The 22,504-nt window shown below is 53.0% G+C and overlaps 1 protein-coding gene across 1 annotated transcript; it reads right to left on the reverse strand.

Moving 5' to 3' along the window:
* Window positions 1-548: 548 nt before the first annotated feature.
* DNAJC7 (DnaJ heat shock protein family (Hsp40) member C7) lies at window positions 549-22,212 on the reverse strand. Its single transcript, XM_075443636.1, has 14 exons — window positions 22,076-22,212; window positions 10,861-10,949; window positions 10,214-10,338; window positions 10,006-10,119; window positions 9,354-9,428; window positions 7,692-7,810; window positions 7,187-7,340; window positions 5,764-5,928; window positions 4,633-4,724; window positions 3,375-3,448; window positions 2,684-2,830; window positions 2,287-2,439; window positions 1,657-1,719; window positions 549-839 (listed from the first exon to the last, which is right to left on the reverse strand). Exons 1-14 carry the CDS (start codon window positions 22,156-22,158, stop codon window positions 802-804), a joined length of 1,491 nt encoding a protein of 496 aa, XP_075299751.1. The 5' UTR covers window positions 22,159-22,212; the 3' UTR covers window positions 549-801.
* Window positions 22,213-22,504: the final 292 nt, after the last annotated feature.

Genomic DNA, 22,504 nt, shown 5'->3' on the forward strand with positions numbered 1-22,504 from the left:
AACATGAAATCAAACACCAAGCTCAAAAAAAAAAATAAAATCAAGTTTTAGCACAAATATTAAATGTTCAAGCTATTAAAATAAGTACAGTGAAGAAATTCAGCCCAGAGCAAATTCAATATTCCCTGAAACCGGACAGCTCTTGGGGCGGAAACGGAGAGCCCTTAATTCCAGCTGCATCAGGGAATCCCCACATACGCTGCTCTTTTCAATCCAGAGAAGCATTTCTCCGATACAAAATTGTTAAGCTCACACATTATCACTTATTCATGCCCAAGTGTACCGTTCTCGTAGAATCATGGCAAAAAAAAAGACAAAAAACCCAGCTGGCAGGTAAAAACTGTGTGAAAGCTGCTTGAATCTTGGCAATATTTTCAGATTACGATCCCGTACAAGGTATCGCAGCCCCCAGCCATGCTGCACCTTGGAGCCGGCCACAACAAAACAGGAGACCACTTCACCCGCTTCCAAGTGGAGATTCTGGGAGGACTTTGGGGAAATTCTCTCTGCTGAGGAGCAGGAACAGTCTGAAAGTACGGGCCAGCATGGAGGGACCAAAAGATTCAAAGCTTTATTTTTTGCTTTTTTAATAAAGTTAACAATAAAACAAAATTCACAAGCCTTCCCCTCCCCGAGCTGGTTTCCTCTTCACACACAACAGCACACAAAACAGAGGCCTCCAACCGAGAAAACTGAAACTGCTCTAAGTACAACGAGACATGATGAAGGAAGGAGTCTAAGTATGTCCGTATTCGAGGTTAAAATAAGCAGATCAGTATGTGTGGGTTTGTTGTTTTTTTTTTAGCCAAACTGGAAAAAGAAATTTCCAGGCCCAGAAGCTGAAAAAGAAAATGAAAGACATTAGCACTTTCAAAATTCAAAGACGACACAGCTAACTACCTGCTGCAGCAGCCGGACACCAGCACTTAGCTCAACCCAGCCCGTCCGAGCAGGCAGGCGAGAGGAGATCTTTGCTGTGCACTTCCAGCAGCAACTCCCACCCAGCCAAAGAGCGGCCTACCGATAACACGGGTGGAGGAGGCAGATTTACAAGGCTGGCGGTAAGCAGCACATGAAGCGTGCAAGACTTCTCAAAATTCACTGAAAGCAAGCCCTTCGGGCCACAGCCTGCCCTGAGGGTACACCGACACCAGCGAGCGCCGAGAGCTCGCTCCGTGCTGCTGACGGCCGCCCTGCTCCGAGGCGCGGGCAGAAAGCCTGAGCTTCGCAGGGCCACTGAGCAACAGCTCCTTCCCTGCCCCGGCCACCCCGAACGCCGGCGGGCAGAGGCCCTCAGGGGCCATGAAACCAGAGCAGAGCGCTGTGCGACACCGACGCAAAGCGCTTCCCCCACGAATCGCCTGCTGTTGCTGTACCCAAGGTACGGGCAATACTGCTACGCAGCAAAGCACCACGGAGCTGGGCAAAGCCTACGCACGCTTCCTGAAAAGGGAATCCCTGCGTTTTGTTGCTTTTGAACACAAAAGCACCGGAGCCAGCCATCAGCTGGGATGCTGTGTGGACACAACTTTCCAAGAGCTCTCAGATGCTTTTATGTAGAAAAGTCAAACGCTCCACCCTGGGAAACTCCGCTGTCCCGTCGAGTGATTTGTGTACTCACGGTTCCAAAGCTGCGAGGAGAACACTTCCACCTACCTTCAAAACTGAAGCCACCTGGCCCACCAAAGAAGGCCTTGAAGATATTATTTGCATCGAACTCTACAGGGAAGAAGAGGAAGTTACGAGCTGAAGTGAAACAGCCCGTCACGTTTTTCACAGTTCAGAAGCTGTCACTTCACTGAGGGCCCAGAGAGCATTTTACAAATGGACCAAGAGCTGGGAACAGCTTGCTGTGTCTGGGCTCTGCTACTCAGCATCAGGGTACAGGGCCACCAACAGCAGCAGCAATCAGGTAAGAGTAATAGCTGTCAGAGAATTCCAGTCACAGGGGCAACCAAAGAATTTTGGATAAGCAGAATTTAGGGACTTACAACCTTTCTAGGATGCGATTTTACAGTTCCTGTGAAAGACTTCTGCCTAATGACAGCTGCTTACCAGCGCCATCAGGGATAGCATCCACCACGTAGCCTAGGCTGTTCACAACTTGAAACACTCGGTGGAGATCTGCATTCAAATGCTTTCAGAGACCAGACCCAGTCAATTCACAGAATTCTTACAAATGGGGGTAAAGAACTGCTAGGCTGCTTCAGAGGAGAAGGCAGACTCTAAATGGTCCAATCTTTTCAAAAGCTGCCACAGCAGAACAACATCATAAGCAACACTCACCTCCCGTGTTCAATCCATCCTCTTCTAGATCCTGGCCGCTGTCATAGCGGGCCTTCTTCTTGGGATCTGACAGGATGGTAAAGGCTTCACCAACCTCCTTAAATTTCTTCTCCTCTTCCTTCTGTACTTCTGCACTTGCCCCACTGTGTCGGTCTAGGCATACAAAAATGAGCAGGGAAGAAGCTTCTAGTTTCTGATGTAAATGGAAAATCCTACACGTTCCCAGCCACTGTCACAGCACATATTTTAGATTTGCGGGGTCAGAAAAGCTATTTCTCCAGAAATTCCCTCTCTTGTATTATTCCTGCCTCTGCGTGGCGGTTGCACAGGGCACGTGCATGGAGCAAGGGGAGCAAAGCAACAACACGTGCTCTAATAACGGACTGTTTCTGGGTACCTGGATGATGCATTAGTGCTCTTTTCCTGTAAGCTTTCTTGATCTCATCTTCAGAGGCATTTTTGTCAACCCCAAGGATTTTATAGTAGTCTTTCCGTTTGCTCTTTTTCAGCTCCACCTGTGCGTTCTTTAGAAGCTGCTTGTGTTCTAGAAAGAAGTGCAACGCCAAAGGAAAGCGGCTTTAGTGTCAGGCACAGCCTCCCGCTCTGAAAGAGGCTGAAGACCAGCAGGTTGAGATGACCTGGGCTGAAGGACTCAAGTGCCACAATTAACCGACCCCCTTGGATCTACACTCACTGTCCACTTCAGGCTGTTTTCAAATGCAGGTAAACATCTCAGGGCTATTAAACCAGTGAACCACGAGGACTAAGGTTACTCTGCCCATTCCATTTCAGGCTACTAAAAAAGTAAGACGGCAGTGAAGAAAGAGAACTATCACCAGATCCTCTGAATCTGGCGTATTGCTTCGGCTACAAGCTAAATATCCTCTCAGCATTCAGTGCTGGGAGAGAAACCAGATTCTGAGAACAGCATTTCAGAGCGCTTCTGAGGACTTTTCCATATTGTGCTGGCTGGGGTAAAAGACAGCAAATCAGAGCATATTGTGGTGGGAAACAGCAAATGGAAGCAACAAGGAAAAAGCCGCCACTGAAGGGGAACACGCCCAGAAGAAGAATGCTGATACGCTCACCTTTTGTCTTTTCTGTCTGATAAACCTTTTCGTAGTCTCTTACAGCATCTTCATACTGTTCTGTGTCCATGTAACTGTGGAAAGAAACAATGGTGGCCAAGGTGTACTTCACAGCAAATGCCAAAAAGCGGCTCAGGTACAAGCTTTCTGGATGGATATGAATGAAGGAAAACACACGGGACCGCAGACAGAGCAACCATTAGAGGAACCCACAGAGGGTCACTGCAGGGCTGACTGGAAGCCCAGGCATCTGCTGTTTGTGGGAAATCCTGGCACAGGAACCTGTACTTTGGGCTCCAAGTAGAGACTGCAATCTCACTTGGCAGCACAAGTTCTATTTTAACGATCTGATAATTACTCTATCCAGCCGCAGGAACTAATACCAGCCAGCCAGATTTCAAGGAAGCTGGTGCAGAGCTGCACACTAGCAATGCTGGTTAGAGGTGACAATCTCGGCACCTCAAGCAGAGGGACGTGTGCCCCTCTGTTGGCATTTCAGCCTTACTCACATATTAACTGCTACTGTAATTTGGCAATTACTGAGCTGGAGCTTGAGAAAACACTGAAGGTTGTAAATTAAAACAAGTGCCCAACAGGCAGGCTGCAATAACGGTACTGGTTCATCTATAACCTAGGCAGCTTGGACACAAACTGAGGAATAATCAGTACTGAGGAAAGCAGCAGACAAATCTGTAGCCAGAAGGGAGCCTTGACTACTTCCCTGGTTGGTGCCAAGCTACAACGGAGACAGACTCGAACACGCTCTGTGTAGCTCGCTCAGCCTCACGGCGCTACGCTGTGGTATGATCTGTGGCTGCGATACCAGCTGTGACCGTACCCATCTCCCTTCTCGAAGCACAGCATCCCGTTTTGAAATCCAGCTTGCTGGAAGCGTGACCAGCTCTGCCAGGATAAGGCCTCTCACCCACTGGAGCCCTTTTCGAAAAAGCTCGAGAGGAGGGAGCTCTCTGGGACAGAACATCGCACATTATCAGCACAGTAAGTGAAGCTTTAGAACAAATCCTGCCTGAATACAACAATCGACAGGCAGTCTCGGATCCCCGCAGGCAGGACAGACTACGCAGAGCTTCCCCGTCTCCTCGCCGGCACGAGGACGAGGAACAAAGTCAGGGCTCCTTCAGACAGAACCTTCCACTCAGTTCAGCTTCAGATCTCTCATCCCTGTCGCTCGGTGCTGTAGGGAGGGGGTTCTTACACACCAGCCTGCTCAGCACCTCCATTATAAAGATCTACTTACCACTGTGCTCTCCTCAAGTACGCTTTGATATACGTGTCATCCAGTTTTACCGCATTCGTGCAGTCGTCTATCGCTTCTTCAAGTTTCCTAAGCTACAACGTCAGACAGAAGCGCGGTCAATCCCAATCTGCTAAGCAGCATTACTGTTTTAGACAACTGAAAACTTGTAAAGCATCTTCCAAAGTCTCACTCTGTGTCTGCGTCTAGGAAACACTTTCCAGTCCCCCCAGAGCACAGAGCTTTTGTTCCCTAGGGAAAAATTAGAAGCTTGGCTAGTGGAGTAGCAGAACTACGTGGTGCTGCTCTAAGAAACGCATTCAGAAACAAGGGTGTTCCTGAGAGTGAGCTGAAAACCAAGTTACTCTGTGTCCAAACTAATTCCCAGACAGGAAAACAAACTTTAAAATATTTAAATTACTTCTTTTTTTTTTTTTTAAAAAAGCAGCATAGTTTGTTTTCAGACACAAACAACTCTAAGATATCCACTGCTGCTGCCTCCAGCTCATCCCATTTCCCGGGTTTGAGACCAGCCTCTGCCTCTTGACCCAGCGGGGTGCGGAAAAGCCCGGCCGCTGGCAGCACAGGCACCACCACGCAGACAGCTGGGGAGGGGACAAGCCTAGAGGAAACGCCGGGTGAAACTGGAAGCACTGTCACACAACTGACTCTTTCTCTGGATCGTGCAGGACTAAAATGCAACTGCAAACCTGGAAAAAGTGTCCAGGGTTTTTACATTAGGTAATTTCTTTTAGCTCAAAGAACAAAACAAGACAGATGATCTACAAGAAGAATAAGAAAATAAAAGATAGCTCCCCATTACCGTGAAGGAAACAAATAAGGATGCCTTTATGCTGATTAAAATACGGCCAAACTACATTCCTCCTCTCCCTCCCACTCTGTGCAGCCCAAATATTCGAGTATTTTTTCTTCAGGAGTCAACTTTGTCGGCTGTTTGGAACAGACCCAATCATTGTGCAAGCACAAAAACCTGAAACATTGCCTACAGCACTAGAAAGATCCAGCTGCCCCAGCCGCCAGAGAAGCCTATGCCATCCAGAATAACTGATTTGCAACTTATAAACTACATGGTCAGGAGCATGAAAGACTACCTGCCAGGTGACCATTTCTTACCTTTGAATTAACTGTCCCCCGGTTGCAGTAGAGTTTGGCATTTGTTTTTATGTTATTTGGATCTATTCCTAGTGCCTCTGTGTACAGTTCATATGCTAGTTTGTAGTTTCCTTCTTTGAACGCTTTATTCCCATCTTCTTTCTTTGCTTTAAGTGCTTTGGCATTCTGAAAGAAAACATACCCTGAATAAGGACACTAGGTAAGCGGTTCCGGGGTACTGAGCACCTTCTTTTGCTGGGTGAGGGTCACAGAATCACAGAATGGTCAGGGTTGGAAGGGCCCTCTGTGGGTCATCTAGTCCAACCCTCCTGCCGAAGCAGGGTCACCTACAGCAGGCTGCAGAGGACCTTGTCCAGGCAGGGCTTGAATATCTCCAGAGAAGGAGACTCCACAGCCTCCCTGGGCAGCCTGGGCCAGGGCTCCGTCACCCTCAGAGGGAAGAAGTTCTTCCTCGGGTTCAGCTGGAGCTTCCTCTGCTTCAGTTTGTGCCCACTGCCCCTTGTCCTGTCGCTGGGCACCACTGAAAAGAGCTTGGCCCATCCTCCTGACACCCACCCTGCAGATATTTGTAAGTATATATTAGGTCCCCTCGCAGCCTTCTCTCCTTCAGGCTGAACAAGCCCAGCTCCCTCAGCCTCTCCTCGTAGGAGAGATGTTCCAGTCCCCTCACCATCCTTGTAGCCCTTGTAGCCCTCCGCTGGACTCTCTCCAGTAGCTCTTCAATGTCCTCAGACATTACTGTTACAATTTGGTTTCAGACACCATTACAGGGTACAGAAGTCACAGCCTTGCACAGAAGCTGAAAGGAGCTGCCAGCATTTTGCCTTTCCCCCAAGAGAAGCGCTAAGGAACAGCCCGTGCCAGTCACAGGCATCCTCCGCAGGAACAAAGGTTGCCTAATGTTTAAGATAAGAACATGGAAGTGAAGTAAATTTCTGGATTTAAAAAAAAAAAAAGGACTGGAACTTCACTTTGAGAGCTTATACAAGTCAACAGATTTAAAGTCAGTCAGCGAACTACAGCAGAATAGAAATGAGGGAAGGAGCAATATGCAAGGAACAGTGTTTACATGCAAGTCAACCTGCAGGCACTAATATTGAATCTGAAAGTCAGAAGCTTTTAGAACTGGCAGACCTAGTTTTATTGCTCCTATATCTGATCAAGGAACAAAGAAGAAGGAAAGGGAGGCAGTCGTCAAAGTATCACAGTCTTCCGAGAAAGAGCTTCTAGCAACTCAGTTCCAGCTGAAGCAGCAGCCGCTGTCTCTGGGAAGGGTGGACACACCACTTGCTACTGGAGAGCTGGGCAATGACCATGTCGAGGGAGGGAGAAGGGATCGACCCAGCAGAACCAAGTTAGGTGTTTGGTTAAAAAAAAAAATCCTGGTAATTTTGCAGTCCCATCCCCAGCACCCACAACTTACACGGCAGGCAAGACATGCTTTCTCGTGGTCAGGAGCCATTCTGAGCGCCTGGACAAAGAACTGCACTGCCTTCTCAATACAGTCCTCGTAGTAAAGGCAGAGACCACGGACATACAGAGCGTCTGCATTTGTGGAGTCCATTCGTAGGATGTCACTGTAATAGACACATTAAAAAAAACAAAATGTTTCCCTATTGCAGTTTCCTTCTGATCTCCAAAAGCGCTGCTCCTCCGCTGAGATGCGGAGTTGTTTTACCAAGTCTGTGGTACGGACACACAAGAAGTATGGGAACTTGCTCAAGCAAGACCGCTGGTTATTAACCGAGTCTGAACAGTTTCCCGGTAAACTTCACTTTAAAGGGGACAGATTCATGCACTCCTCATCACAATTTGCATTAACGACTGTCTTGTTTATATCCCCTCACTCCTTTCGGGCTGTGGAAAACAAGCAGAAGCCAGACCATGCCCCCAGTTGTGACTCCAGCTCCAGACCTTCGGCCGCTCACCTTGCTACGGACTGTGCTTCTGGGTAGCGACCCAACAACGCTAAACATTCAGCCTTGAGGATTTTGAACCGGTGACAAGCAGGAGCAAACTCCAAAGCACGATCCATGCAAAATACAACCTGGTGTGAGAAAAACACAGAGGTGAGCAAAGCAAATAGCCAAAGGCCTAGTCTGAAAGGCTGCGCCATTACCACACTTGAGATTTCGTATTTGCCTTTGAACAGGAAGAGAAGCGTGCAGACACCTGATTCTTCTGCTGCTGGAGACACATTTAATTTGAAAGTTTTCCTCAAGTGCAGGCTTTTTGCTTTGTCTTTTAAAGGGCTTTGCATACAAAGGTCTGCGGCACTGGCTACGTTACTATGACACAGCGCTAGATGGAAAATTCAAGGGACACCTGTAGAAGGTCCATCCCTTTAACTCTTCTGAAATTGTAGGCCCTAAAGAAAAAAAACCAAGGAAGATAATTCTGCCCCTATTTGCTGCATTATAAAGACAAGTGGGAAAGACAGAAATCCAATAGACTGAGACACTTTGGACTAGACAAGACAAAACAAGTACAGTGCCAGGACTGATCTTACACTGCTCTGCCTGCAATGGGCAGGGTGATCTAATAGGTCTTTTCCATCTCAGCCTCTCTGGTGGGCACATCTGCATGAGAACAGGGTCATTGTTCCACCAAGGTTCATCTGCTTCCCCAGCCCGTGACATCACGATTGCCCGCTGTGGGAAGCGCTGTACTCCAGACTGAGAAGCCAATGGCTTCTGGGTGAGGAAGGAGCAAGAGCAGCTCTCCAGAAACAAAGATGACATTTCATGCAAGCCTCCCCAGCGGGGTGAGACAGAAGTGAAGGGACAGATGCCAAAGCCCAGAACATGCAATGCAGGCAGGGCAATTCCTACACATGAAATCCAGACAGAGCACACATCCCGTTTGCTCCTCATAACCAGGTGATACACAGCTGGGATTTACCCTTCCAAAACCTGGAGCTTAGCCTGAGAGTCAGTGACCTGAACAGTGAGCTTAATGTGCTGGACAATCTCTTTCCTGGGCCCTACATGCATCCACTGAACTTGCATGAGAAGTGCTTGGTGCTTTTCAGACTTCATGCTGTCATTTCTTGTTGTATCAGGTCAGTACCAGCTGCATCCTGTTACAGCCCTTGAGCAGAAAGATTCAGAAACAGTGACAGAGAATGCCCCGTGCAGATCTGCATTCCTCCTTCAATGACCCTCACTATAATACTGGCACATAGGCTGCCTTTTTTTTTTTTCTCTTAATTAAAGAGTTGAGAAAGAAGAATCCTGGATATGCATTTTAGGAGCAAAGCGTGATCGAATGCTGCTGCTGACAAAATCTGTATCAAACAGCTCATTCATGGTTCCACTCACCCTGCAAAGCAAACAGTAATAGAGGATATTCAGCCCGAGCCAGTCACCCACTTCACTTTTCATTCGTTCAGTGCTAAGAGAGCTCTGCCATTTTCACAACTACTACAGTTCACAAGACAGCCCTGCTCCAACAGCACAAGTACGTTGTACAGCCCCCCCCACGAGGCCCAGCTACCGGTACGCAGGGAAACTGGACAGGCACCAGGCAGAGCTGGACAGGTAAAACACGTCAGTTCGTAATGCTACAGGAAACAATCAAGTTAAGCTCACCTTCCTGAAATCCCGTTTCTCAAAATCCACTTCAGCTATTTTTTCATACTCCAGCACAGTACTGGCGTTCTTCAGCTGAAAGACAGGAGAACACAGCAAGCGTTGCAGGACGGCCACTGCTCTGAAACACCATCAAGCAGCACTTCAGCAGCCAACTCCTGAAGCGTCAGAGCAAAAACTATTGCAGACCATGGAACAATAATGCAGATTACATGAATACTTTTGTCAGCATTAAAATCAGTTTGAAATCAAGTGACCTAACTGGTAGCCCAGGAAAATGCACCCTGTGAATCAGATCCACAAGTGGCAGCAGCCTTCCACATACTGCATCACCCATTTCCGTGCTCCCTTACCACCATTTACCATTTCTCCTCTGGAGTGCTGGGTGAAACACCAGCTTAGCCTCCACGCTTTTCTGCTAAGAGACAATCACACACAAAAGTAACTACACAACCTGACCGTCTACTTGAAAACAGATATAGAGACTTTGACAGCATCTCATTTTTCCATTACCTCACAGCGTGCAAACAGTCATTACTAATGATGACTGTGATTCCACCTTGCAAATTCAAAGCAAAAGGCTCACCAGTTCAATCCAATTCCTTTGACTGCCCCATCTACTGGGAATATTTAAATTTTAAGAATGTCTTACCTCTTGCTGCGCCTGGGTATTCTTATGATCCAGCTCTAAAACTCGCTGAAAGCAGCGGCTGGCAGCCATGGCATTCCCTAGGGAAAGATGGCACTTCCCTTCCCGTAGATGGCCCTGAGAAGACAGTGAAAAGGGGGCTGCAAGAGCTGCAATGGGTGGAGACAAAGGTATTGAGACAGGAATAGGAAATACGAAGTCTTCCACATACCCTTACAAAGCTATCATCCAATCTGACAGACTGCTGAGCATCTCCCAGTGCCTCTCGGAATCGCCCCAACATCATCAGCGTGGCGGCTCTGTTACCGTAATAACTGGCATTATTAGGACAGGTATCTGGAGAAGACGTAAGAGCACTCACTGTTAGTGTGATGCAAGCAGCTATACAACTTTTAGAACACATTAAAAAGCCACGGCTGGATTAAAACCTCACATTCCATCCCAATTTATAACGTCAGCTGAGTGGCTTCAGCTGACGCACCGTGGTCAAGCAGCTGTTTTGAATAGCAAGTCATAAAACCATTGCTCCCCACACTCTACATGGGAATTAACTCCTACAGAACCAGGGTGCTCAGTCTGGCAGCACTGCCGGCCCCGCATCAGAGGGAAAGCTGGACAGGTTTCATGTCAAGAATATCTTGGCTGGAAGAGAAACACGGAACTGCTGCCATCACCCACACCGGCACTGACTTGTGTTACAAACCTGGTGAAATTTCGCAAGGTAATTAAAGCAGGCAAAAAGTTCTCATCCAGCACGTACTGTTGGAAACCCTGCTGGTGCATTTTAAATCAATAACCAGCTTTGATCTTTAGACACGGTATTCAGCAAAGATTCATGTTCTCACCAGCCGTCCTCACCTATGGCTTTTGTGTAATAGTTGTACGCTTCATTGTAATCTTTCTTGGCATAGTACGCGTTTCCTTGTTCCTTGAATGATTCTGCTTCTCTGAAAGGAAGGAAAACACCACATTTTAAGAGGAATTGAGCATCAGAACAGGTTCTGACCACGACCGAGCATCTGATCCCCAAGCAGTCTCAGTACAACCCTTCAGCGCTCCAAAACGCTCGTAGCTGGTTGCTGCGAGACCTCCTCTGTACACATAGCCCAGGAGAAAACAGCACGCCTCATGTCCCGCTGGCTCTCGGACCCTTCATCACTTGATCAGGGCCACGCAAGGGATGCTGAGGGATATGACCTAGCTGAACACTCCAGGAACGCACCAGCAGGCCAAAGCCACCTTCGAGCACCCTCCTTTCAGTCTCAGCTGCACTTGCGTCTTCGAGCCCCGCGAACTCCCAGCTGGGCACAGGGCTAACCAAACAGCCTGCCCCTGCTGTCAATCTTTTGGGAATAGTCTCACATACTTAAGAAACAGGGCCAAGAACAATTTCTGCATTCAAAAGACAGCTAAACCGAGGAGAAATAAGGGTGCAAGTCTCCAGCAGAAGCTTGCCACTGCCTTGGCAACAGGTCCAGAAATAGTCCTCGCACTCAAGAGCAAGCATTTGCAGAGACACTTTAGGACATTTAAAAACACACAACATATGGTTTAAAGCAGCTTCCCTTAAACTCTTGAAAGCAAAGTTTACCCTGAAGGAAATTCAACCCTTCTCTCCTCCCATCTACCTTCACCATTTTAGATAAGCAGCCTGAGACGGAACTTGTACCATGGTGTTGAAGTTTAATTCAGCTTCACTGAATTAAATTCAGGGATATAATTCACTTGCTTCCTCTCCTAGACTGTTTAACATGTGAAAACTATGAGGCCAACTCAAGGAAGCATCACCCTTCTCTAAGATCCGGCAGTCAAGACTTGCATCGTGCTTTTGGGACTCCGCTGCTGTAGCCAGAGAGACAGACACTGTCTGTCCACTCTCCAAAGCACTTGCCCAGCTAGAACTCTGGCCCCAGACAAAGCCAAATTCTAACCATCAGACCAAGACCAGCTCAGGCTCCATCCTGCACATCCCACCAGGGACGCAGCGTATCTGCGAGCCCCAGCTACTCTCTCCTCCAACAACGAGCGATCTTCAGCAGAGCAGCCCAGCCGCGGGGGCCACCCGCACGGGGCAAAGGGCTGGATCACAAGCAGCACAGTTGAAGTTACACAGAATCACAGAATAGTAGGGGTTGGAAGGGACCTCTGTGGGTCACCCAGTCCAACCCCCCTGCCGAAGCAGGGTCACCTACAGCAGGCTGCACAGGACCTTGTCCAGGCGGGGCTGGAATATCTCCAGAGAAGGAGACTCCACAGCCTCCCTGGGCAGCCTGTTCCAGGGCTCCGTCACCCTCAGAGGGAAGAAGTTCTTCCTCATGTTCAGACGGAACCTCCTGTGCCTCAGTTTGTGCCCATTGCCCCTTGTCCTGTCGCTGGGCACCCCTGAAAAGAGCTTGGCCCCATCCTCCTGACACCCACCCTTCAGATATTTGTAGGCATTTATAAGGTCCCCTCGCAGCCTTCTCTTCTCCAGGCTGAACAAGCCCAGCTCCCTCAGCCTCTCCTCGTAGGCGAGATGCTCCAGTCCCCTCACCATCCTCGTAGCCCTCCGCTGGACTCTCTCCAGTAGCTCCTCATCTTTCTTGAACTGGGGAGCCCAGTTGATTATTACAAGTCACCGTGTTCCTCTTGGACGACTACCAACCGATCTGAACGTAGCGCTTGCTGAAGCAATGAAGCAGAAGCCAAGGCAGCTAAAATAGCTGGGTGACCGCCAGTCTGCCAGAGCAGAGCTGCCCCTGCGGGCTCTAACCCGGGTCAGCTCCAGGCTGGGCTGAAATGTTGGGCTTCAGCACTTTCCTGAAAGCAGGATCCAAGTGAAGGTGTCTCTTTCCACCACTTGCTGCAGGAAAGCTATATATGGGGAAACCCAGGGTAAATAAAAGCAAGACAAATCAGAGAACAGAGGACTAGAGAGTGAAGAGTCACAGGACTTCTTACATGTAGATACCTCCATCCACCTCCAGCGTACGCATCAGCTGTTTGTTCAGTCGCTCTCGGGGCTGTGGAGCTTTATTTCTGTGTCTGGCAACACTACTGCAACGGCCAAAGGCCTGAGTCAGAGCCAGTCTCCAGTCTACTAGGTACCATAAACACCCAGATAATATTTATCCTTAAAAATTCAGGCTCATCTATTGCAGAAAGTATAAGGCAAATGACCCACCTCTATATTTCTGTATACCTTTACAAAATTCTCCAAAAATAGATGCAGCTTTGGGCACGTTACAGGACTGGGTTTTGCCCAGAGGAAGCACAGATTTTTGTCTTTCATAAATCACACTCTTAACAAACCTAGCAGGACAGGAGCTGACTATCTTCACTGAAGGCTGTAGCTACAACACGCTCAAAGCGTGGAAAAGGTGCTCTTACTATAGCAGACGTACTGGTAGAACGTACCGTAACGAGAAGCCTCTTTCAGTGTGTAAAATAACAACTGAAGGGAAGCCTGCCCACTAGTACTGCATTTCAGGAAGCTGCCAAACCCACAGCCCGCGGGCGCAGAGCGGGCTTGGTAAGAGTCGACCACCACTTGGCATTTTTATTTTGGCAGTACCTAAAGATCAGATCCTTACACAAGAAATGCATTTATCTACTGGCAGCTGCCGTCGCTGCGAAGCTGCCAGCCCAGGAGAGGCTGAGCTCCAGCACCCTGTCCTCGGCGAGGGGGGGAGCGCTGCCCGAGCCCCCGGGGCCCAGCTCGGCAACGGCAGCGTCGGAGCCCAAGCAAGACAGAGGGACCGCAGCAGCGAACGAGAGCGGCGCTCAGCAGGGCTACGAGAGAAGGAACAAAGGCAACTGTGTTGAACCAAGTCCACATGTTCTTCACCTCCTGCGGGCCCGCCATTGGCCGCTCCCACACAACCGCCTCATGCAAGGGGTTGTTTTCACCGAGCCATCCCCGTTTGCCAGCTGGCAAAACAATAGACACAGGGAGCTGCCACGCCGAGGGCCCGCGGCCACGCCACACCATGCGCTCCTCACTTTCATTTTTAACTTTTGCCATCAGCTACCCTCCGGCAACGGACGGGACGCACCCTGCTGTAACGCTGCTGCTGCCAAACAGCGGAAAGAGCTCACAGCCACGGTGCTGTACTGGCTGGAAATAAGATGAATAAGTAACAGGGTGGCAAAGAAACGAGCTAGCGCCCGCACCCCACTGCCTCGGAAGGGTCCTGTCCCAGCGCCCGCACCCCACTGCCTCGGAAGGGTCCTGTCCCAGCGCCCGCACCCCACTGCCTCGGAAGGGTCCTGTCCCAGCTCCCGCGTTCAGCCCACCACTGCTGCACCCACTCCAGCAAGCGATGAACTCGCCTGCCTGAGACTGGAAGCGGCCGTAGCTCCTCTGCCCAGCCCCACCAGCACCTCGCCCGAGGAAGGTGCTTGCTGTTCCTCAGCAGCCAGCACTCTGCCAGCCCCCGCACAGCACCCTCCGGGCTCCTCCTGCCCTGCGGCCACAAGACCTGGAGACCATTACATCCTGCTGGATTGGTACCGTGAGTGGCAGGGGACATACTCTGCATGATGAAAACGTGTCCAAACACAGCCACCTTTTTTGAGTATCACAGATCAAAGATACAAAATACAGGAGAAAAACTGATCAGCAATTCTGCACTTCCAGAACTTTGGCAGTGAGTAGGTTTACAGAAACAAGAGAATAAAGTTTTGGTTATCATACACAGAAATGAAACCTGTCCCGTTGTGAGGAGGCACCGTCGAACGGACGCTGCGGGAGGGCTGGGTGCTGGAGCAGCCCATCTGCCAGCACACTGCTGGGAACGGCCCGGAAAGCGGGAGAAAGGAAACAGATACACGGCAAAACTGACTTTCCCAAAGCACTGGTATTCCGAGATGCTACAGAAAACCCACAAACACAAGAATTACTGGTATCTACCCTTTTATTGGTGTGTTTTCCTTTTAAGCATTTACTTTGACATATCAATCCGTGTTAACAGAGTGCCTCAGAGAACACCAGCAGAAGGGACCTACGCAGATATTCCTACTGCTCACACGGGTTAAAACTTAACGACAAGAAAAGACTGTGAAAGAAAAAGCCAACTGCCTGCGGAGCACGAAGGCAAAGCCAGCTGCTGGAAGCGCAAGGCTGCCGGTCCGAGATCCCACCACAGGACAGGCGCATCTCTCCCCGGTCGTGCTCCACCGACACAGCGAGCACACAGAGAAAACAGCTCTTGTTTACCACCGGCCCCGGCTACGCCAAGCAGCAACGCAGCCCTCCTGGTGGCACTGGCGATTGTTTCAGCCCAAACAGATGCTGCAGCCTGAATGAGCTCATTCTGCAGCTCGCACTGATGTAGGCTGCACTCCCCACTTGCTACTTTTGAAACTGAAGAAGAATCGGGCTTTGCTAAAAATACGGCCCAGGCTGAATGGATTCTTTTGTGAGGGGAGGTTAGTGTCTTCTCAGGGCCTCCCCACGCTGGACACAGAAGACAGGGAAGAGCTGCACCGAGGATCTCGGGGAGAAGCTTGTCTTTCACCGCCTGCGTGTGCCCCAGGCTCCCAAGGAGGGGACTGTCTGGAGTGACTCTCCCTGTGAGCTAGTAGATTTTTTTTTTTTCTTACAAGATTTGTCAGGACCTCTAATTCTTCCAGCTCGGGCCCCTGTCACCCTAGAGGACCTGTCACCATGACAAGCAGGAGCCGCCTGCCCTGATGCTCGCACACGCAGGGCTCTGAGGACACCACGCGAGGAGCTCGCTGCCCGCCGGGTGGGAGAAGGAGCCATCACAAGGCTCCCTCTGTGCCCTGCTGCAAGCTCAGCCCCTGCTCGCTCCCCGGGCAGCGGAGCTATGAGAAGCAGCCATCCCGCGCCCCAGCGACACAATCCCACGCGTGCCTAACAGCTTCTGCCTCCTCCTCCTCCTCGGAGCTTCCACACGCTGCCCCCGCTCCAGCGCCGATCTGGCTTCCACCCCTCCCACCCCAGCTCCTAACCAGATGCAAGCAGAGCTCCCCTGCAACGCACCCGACTGCAAGCTGCTGAAAACTGCCCGGATCTGTACGCAGAGCCGCTGCCAGGCCTCGGGTGCCGGCACAGCCCCGGCGCGCAGACAGGTACGCGCACTCCCAGCAACACCACCCACCACAGAAATTCAGCGCCTGAGCAGGTGGCAGACCGGCTCTCTCGACCCTCACTCCTACTTCATTTCCTGCCTCCATTACAAAACGGTGACAGAAAAAAAATCTGGGATTTAAGGAAGGCTCCAAGAACCTGTCCTGGCCAAGCAATCTTTTTTGGGGATGCTCTGACAAAAGGAACACACCTGCCTTTTCTAAGCAATTCTTGCAGAGACTTTTCCTTTAACAGGATACAGTGCCTTTATCCAGCATTTTTTTTGGTTGAAATCCAGTCCAGATTCTCAGCTGTCAGATGCTGTTCAGCTGCTTGGGTAAAATAAGTTTGGTGATCTCAATACAGTTTACAGCAGGCAGATGTCTAGAGCTTAAAATTAGCTGTCATATTTGCCACTGGACATACTCCTCTTCTTTCGAGACTCAGAAGTCAAACACTATGTGGGCCACAGAGATACACGCGGTGTGCTGCCCTGCGCGGTCTGGAGACCCTTCCTCCAGGTTAGATTTCACCCTCGGACTGAGGATTGAGAGGGAAGGGAACCCATCTGTATCTCCCATTAGCAGCGCTTGTGTTTTCTGTCTCTGGCACGTGGAGGAAGGCTGCAGGTGCAAACGCAGGTCCCCAAAACCAAACCACAAAATCATGTATCACCCATACCGTGCTCACCCTCTGCTGTGGCAGAGAGCAGAGGGAAGGCTGGCCACGCAGCCCGCCGGCCACGCAGCCCACCGGCCGTTCCTCTGCCCACCAGCCCACGCAGCCCACCAGGCCACGCAGCCCACCGGCCGTTCCTCTGCCCACCAGGCCACGCAGCCCACCAGGCCACGCAGCCCGCCGGCCGTTCCTCTGCCCACCAGGCCACGCAGCCCACCGGCCGTTCCTCTGCCCACCAGGCCACGCAGCCCACCAGGCCACGCAGCCCGCCGGCCGTTCCTCTGCCCACCAGGCCACGCAGCCCGCCGGCCGTTCCTCTGCCCACCAGCCCACGCAGCCCACCAGGCCACGCAGCCCACCAGGCCACGCAGCCCACCAGGCCACGCAGCCCACCAGGCCACGCAGCCCACCAGGCCACGCAGCCCGCCGGCCGTTCCTCTGCCCACCAGCACCCCCCACTGCGCAGGGAGCAGGGTTACTGCCAGCTGCAGCACAGAGCGAGCGCGGCGGCGTTTACTCACAGCATGCCCCAGACCAGGGAAATCCCGAGCCCGGACACGGACATCTCTGCAGGGACAGTCTGAAGGCTCACCAGCTGAAACACAACGCCAAGCGCTGCCTCAGGTCTCCCACGCGAGCAGCCAGCAGCAACATCGAATCCAGCAGGCACACAAACCCCCACGGCGCCCTCCACGCAGACCCCAGAACACCCCCAGCACCCGAGACAAACTCAAACACAGAAGACCCAGGATACGCCACAAGACCCAGGATACGCCACAAGACCCAGGATACGCCACAAGACCCAGGATACGCCACAAGACCCAGGATACGCCACAAGACCCAGGATACGCCACAAGACCCAGGATACGCCACAAGACCCAGGATACGCCACAAGACCCAGGATACGCCACAAGACCCAGGATACGCCACAAGACCCAGGATACGCCACAAGACCCAGGATACGCCACAAGACCCAGGATACGCCACAAGACCCAGGATACGCCACAAGACCCAGGATACGCCACAAGACCCAGGATACGCCACAAGACGTCAGTGAGATGAACCAAGCGTCTCCCTGCCGCCGTAAGGGAAAAGAGCCCGACGAGCCCCCAGCTTTAATTGCGCAGTTACGTAACGCACCTCGCCGGCAGAGCTCAGCATTAACCCAATTCACCGCAACGGCGCGATCATTTCTGGCAGGGTCACATCAGAGCTGTCGTGAGGACCCACGGAAAGGTCTAGAACCAGCCAGAGACTGCTTTTTTCCCCACAGAGGCCTGAGCGAAGGGAGCCAGCCAGCTGGAAGCACTACATGAGCATCTCCCCTACAAGGAGAGGTTGAGGGAACTGGGCTTGTTCAGCCTGAAGAAGAGAAGGCTGCGAGGGGACCTTATAAATGCCTACAAATATCTGCAGGGTGGGTGTCAGGAGGATGGGGCCAGACTCTTTCCAGTGGTGCCCAGTGACAGGACAAGGGGCAACGGGCACAAACTGGAGCAGAGGAAGCTCCATCTGAACCCGAGGAAGAACTTCTTCCCTCTGAGGGTGACGGAGCCCTGGCCCAGGCTGCCCAGGGAGGCTGTGGAGTCTCCTTCTCTGGAGATATTCAAGACCCGCCTGGACAAGGTCCTGTGCAGCCTGCTCTGGGTGACCCTGCTTTGGCAGGGGGGTTGGATTGGGTGACCCACAGAGGTCCCTTCCAACCCCTACTATTCTGTGATTCTGTAAAACCACGGCATCTCCAAGATGATTCGCCCCACAGAAGCACGTCTCGTTCAAGAAAAAGGCTGGGACCATAGGCACTGACCATCCTCCCACACTGTACACAGCAACTGCCTAACTCAGAGTATTCAAATACTCGGCAAGTTTACGGGACAGCAAACAGCTATGCGAGCAGCTTCTGCTGCTCCTCACATGATCATAAGATCATAAAGTAATTACCTATTAGTAAAATAGGCTGGATTTACAGCCTGGGAAACTCAAGCGCCCATTCACAAGCAGACAAGAAGAGTGGAACCCTCTCCAGGCTGTCCCAGGAGGACGCTGACCCACCAACCATGCCCCTGCAGCCGCTGCTGCCAGCACCCCCTGGGAAGGAGACCACCAGCGACATTCATTGACGAGGAGCCTGACCAGGAAGCAACCACTGCCATGGGGAACAGCAAAGACTCTTGCTACTCAGCACCACCTGAGACCCTCCAGGCAACATCTGTCCTGCTAATAATCAGTGACCCAAAATGAGGCGAGGTCCAAAGCCTGCCCGACTTCTGCACGATGTACTTTGAGCGGCAAATCTCCTGTTCATTGCTTCGCCGAGGTTAACGATGATTTCCTGCTGAGGCATCAACACATCTGAAGTCTGCAGCAAAAACCACTGTAAAAGCAACACTCTGTGCAGATAATTTCATAATGATATTTTCCAAATGATTTAAGATATTTCTTTTTAAGAGGATTCCACATCCTCCAGTGCTGAAGAATGAGGAGAAAGGCCCAGCGTTAAGCACGCACAGCAGACAGAATCTAGAACTGCTAGGAAGACGACGAGGAAATTCTCCCTGACGGAACTCCAGTGACCTCAAGCCTGCAGACCAGCTGGGCCCGGGGAAAAACTGTCCCCATACGTTAGAAACATCGACAATTAATTAAAACATGACTTTTTTTTGGGGTGGACCAGCCCCTGACTGCACTACAGCAACTCGACTCCTGCTCATCAGCTGCTCCCCAGCAGAGGAGCTGGCACGAACAGCACCACCACCCAGCAGATAAAATTAATGCAGTTACATCAACGCTCTTCCGGAGGACCCCCACAAGCGATGCAGCAGCAGACAATACTTAGCCTGTGACCACACTCTATTCCTGTCCCTTAAACAACCCGCCAGCGAGCCGTTTGGCATGTTTTCAGCCGTTTCAGTGCATTAGTTACAACCAGCCCGAAATGCAGATCTCCACTTTTGCCAATTTCCTCATTTTTATTAAGCCCCAGAGAACAGAACCACGCAGTCAGAGGAAAGCGAGTCCTTAGGCAAAGTATCTGTATCTTGTTGTACGGTAATTCCGAAACAGAAGTACAGAACGTGGAAACCTTTGATGCTGACTCAGCGGATTCAGAAAAGGCTTTCACTGATTTCTGCTGCTTCTTTGCAGCAGCTGGCACGGACGCACCAGAACGGCGGTACTAAATCCGACTCCAGCCTCTGCACGCCCTTCGGTGCGCAGCGCCTGCACAGCCCTTACGTGCTTCAAGATGTTTTACAAACATTAGACACCTAATTAAGCCTCCAACTACTCTCCCTAATACAATGACTATCACCTTAATTTACACGATATAATTAAGCCACTGAAGTAACCCACATAAGCCAGGAAGGGCCAAGGCTGAGAAGAGGTTAACGCACCGGACCCCGCAAAAATCCGCCCCAGGTGGCAGCAAGGTAGGGGTGCGAAGGCCTGCGCTCTGAGCAACCAGAGAGAATAACTAGGAGCAGAATAATCATCTCCTACCCACACACTCCTCTTTTAGCAAGATAAAGAAGTAATAGCCCAACAACAACAACAAAGGAAGCCTTGTGAAGCCACATACAAGAGCACTTCGCGGTAACCACCGTGAACTCTGGCACAGGCCTTAGGACACCAGACAAAGGCGTGACCCTGCCTCCGCTCTCCGCAGCCGCACCTTCCCCTCGGGGCAGGGCGAGGGCCAAACGCTGCCGCCACCTGCGCCCTGCACCCGCTCAGCCTTCCCCAGGCACGCCATCCCACCCGGAGCGGGGTCCCGCGCCCATCGCTGCCGCGGCGAGGCTGGGCAAGGAGGAGGGAAGGGCAGCGTCAGGGGTCCCCGTCAGAAGGTGACGGAGCCTTCAGCGTGGTTTTTACTCGTGGGTATTTTTAACATCTCAAGCACCAGATGTAACTAGCCTGGGGGAAGGAGTGACTTACCCACAGACAGGGCTTTCCCAACTTTACAGGACATGCAATTTGTCGGTATTCTACGCACAACATCCAGGCGCCTCTTCAGCAACATCTAATTTAACTCCTTGGGATGACATCACCAGGAAGCCAAGCTCCTTCCCAGCGCGGCTCCTCAGGCCTTCCATTTCTGACAGTGAACAAGCAGCACAGAACACCTCAGGCCATCAGTATTATTCTGAAAATACCACTCCTCGGAGGCCACTTCCAGTTTTGTTTCCTCCGTTTAATTCCATCCACTGAGCAATTTTCTAGAGCAACTGCCTCGCCTTGAACAGAAATAGTTCTCTCCTTGCCAGCTCCCCCGGCGCTAACCAAGCGCCCGCGCTAGGGGCTGCGGAGCTGCCCGGACATGGGGCCTTCCCCCCTCCCTGCCCGCAGCGAACGCTCAGCGGCTGCTGGGAACCAGCTCGCTCGCTCTCGGGAAGAAAACGTGCGGGAATGGCGGCGGTGGGAGCCGCAGCCTGCCTGAAACGACACCGTCTGCTCCCCGGGGCGAGGCGGAGCAGACCACGCTAGAAATAAACTCGTTACCGCGATGTGAAGCAGCTCTCTAATTACAGGACCAGCGTCAGCGCAGGGCTCTGCCCCAACATTCGCCCGCTACCCGCAGTGAAAACCGCTGCGTGCAGGTTTCACAGGGGGAAGGGGACGGGGGGTGACGCAGGGAGCGCTCGGTGTCGGGGTCGCCAGCCTCCCCTTCCACGCCACAGTCTGATCCTCTCCTCCTCGTCCTCGGCGGCGGGCGAAGGCTCTCTCCGGACACCGGCCGGTGCCCCCGCACCAGAGGCGATGGCGTTTCTGCTCCCAGGCCGCTCGGCCGTCGGAGGCCAGCCCGGGGGGACACCCCACTGCTCTCTGTGGGGCGCCCAGCCGAGGCACCGCGACCTGAGGCGTCACCCGGCGGCAGGCGCAGCCCCGCGCCCTGGGCAGCACCCCCGGCCCGGGCCGGCCCCGGCTGCGGGCCCCGGGCGGGAGCAGCCGCCGCTCCCCGGCGGGACGGGGCCCAGCCCGGAGCAAGGCCCCTGCCCTGCGGGCCCGGCCCGGCAGCGGCCCTCCCGGTGCCCCTCCGGCCGGCGCCGGGCCCCCCGCCCGCTGCCCCGCACGGCTCCCGCTGCCCCGGCCGGAGGGGCCCTGCCGAGCACCGGCGGCCGCCCCGCGCTCAGGTCCCGGGAGCTGCCGCCCAGGCCCCGGCGCCCTCCCGCTCCCCGCAGCCCCCGGCCGCCCCCGGCTCCCCCGGCCTTACCCGCCCGCCGGGCCCCGGCGCAGGGGGCCCGGCCCCGCCCGCCCGCCGGGAGGGACGCGGCCGCCCCCTCCGCCGCCCGGCGGGGCGAGGCCGGCCCGCGGCAGCCGCTCTACCTCCGCGTCTCCTCCTCGTTCTCGGGCTCGCCGGGTCCCTCGGGCGCCGCCATGACCACATCGCACTCGGCCGCCGCCGCCATCTTACCGCCGGGCCGGGCTGGGGGCGGGCGGCGGGCCGGGGGCGGCGCCGGAAGGGGCGGGGCTTCCGCTGACAGCGGCGGCGGCGCGCGGGCCGGCAAGAGCGGCGCTCAGGGGGGCGGGGCCGGGCGGGGCGGGGCGGCCGCGGGGTCCGCCCGCCATGGGGAGGCCGGGGACGGGCCCGGGCAGCCGGCGGGGGGGACCGGACCCCGGGAACCGGGAACCCGGCAGCGGGAACCGGGCAGCGGGGCGGAGCCTCTCACCCGCCGTCACCGCGGCCCAGGGATCGCGGCCGGTTCCGGTCCGCCCGCCCGCAGGGGGCGCTGTGAGCCCGCCAGGCCTCGCCGC

The sequence above is a fragment of the Opisthocomus hoazin genome, chromosome 26, assembly GCF_030867145.1.
Source record: "Opisthocomus hoazin isolate bOpiHoa1 chromosome 26, bOpiHoa1.hap1, whole genome shotgun sequence".
Classification (NCBI taxonomy): Eukaryota; Metazoa; Chordata; class Aves; order Opisthocomiformes; family Opisthocomidae; genus Opisthocomus; species Opisthocomus hoazin.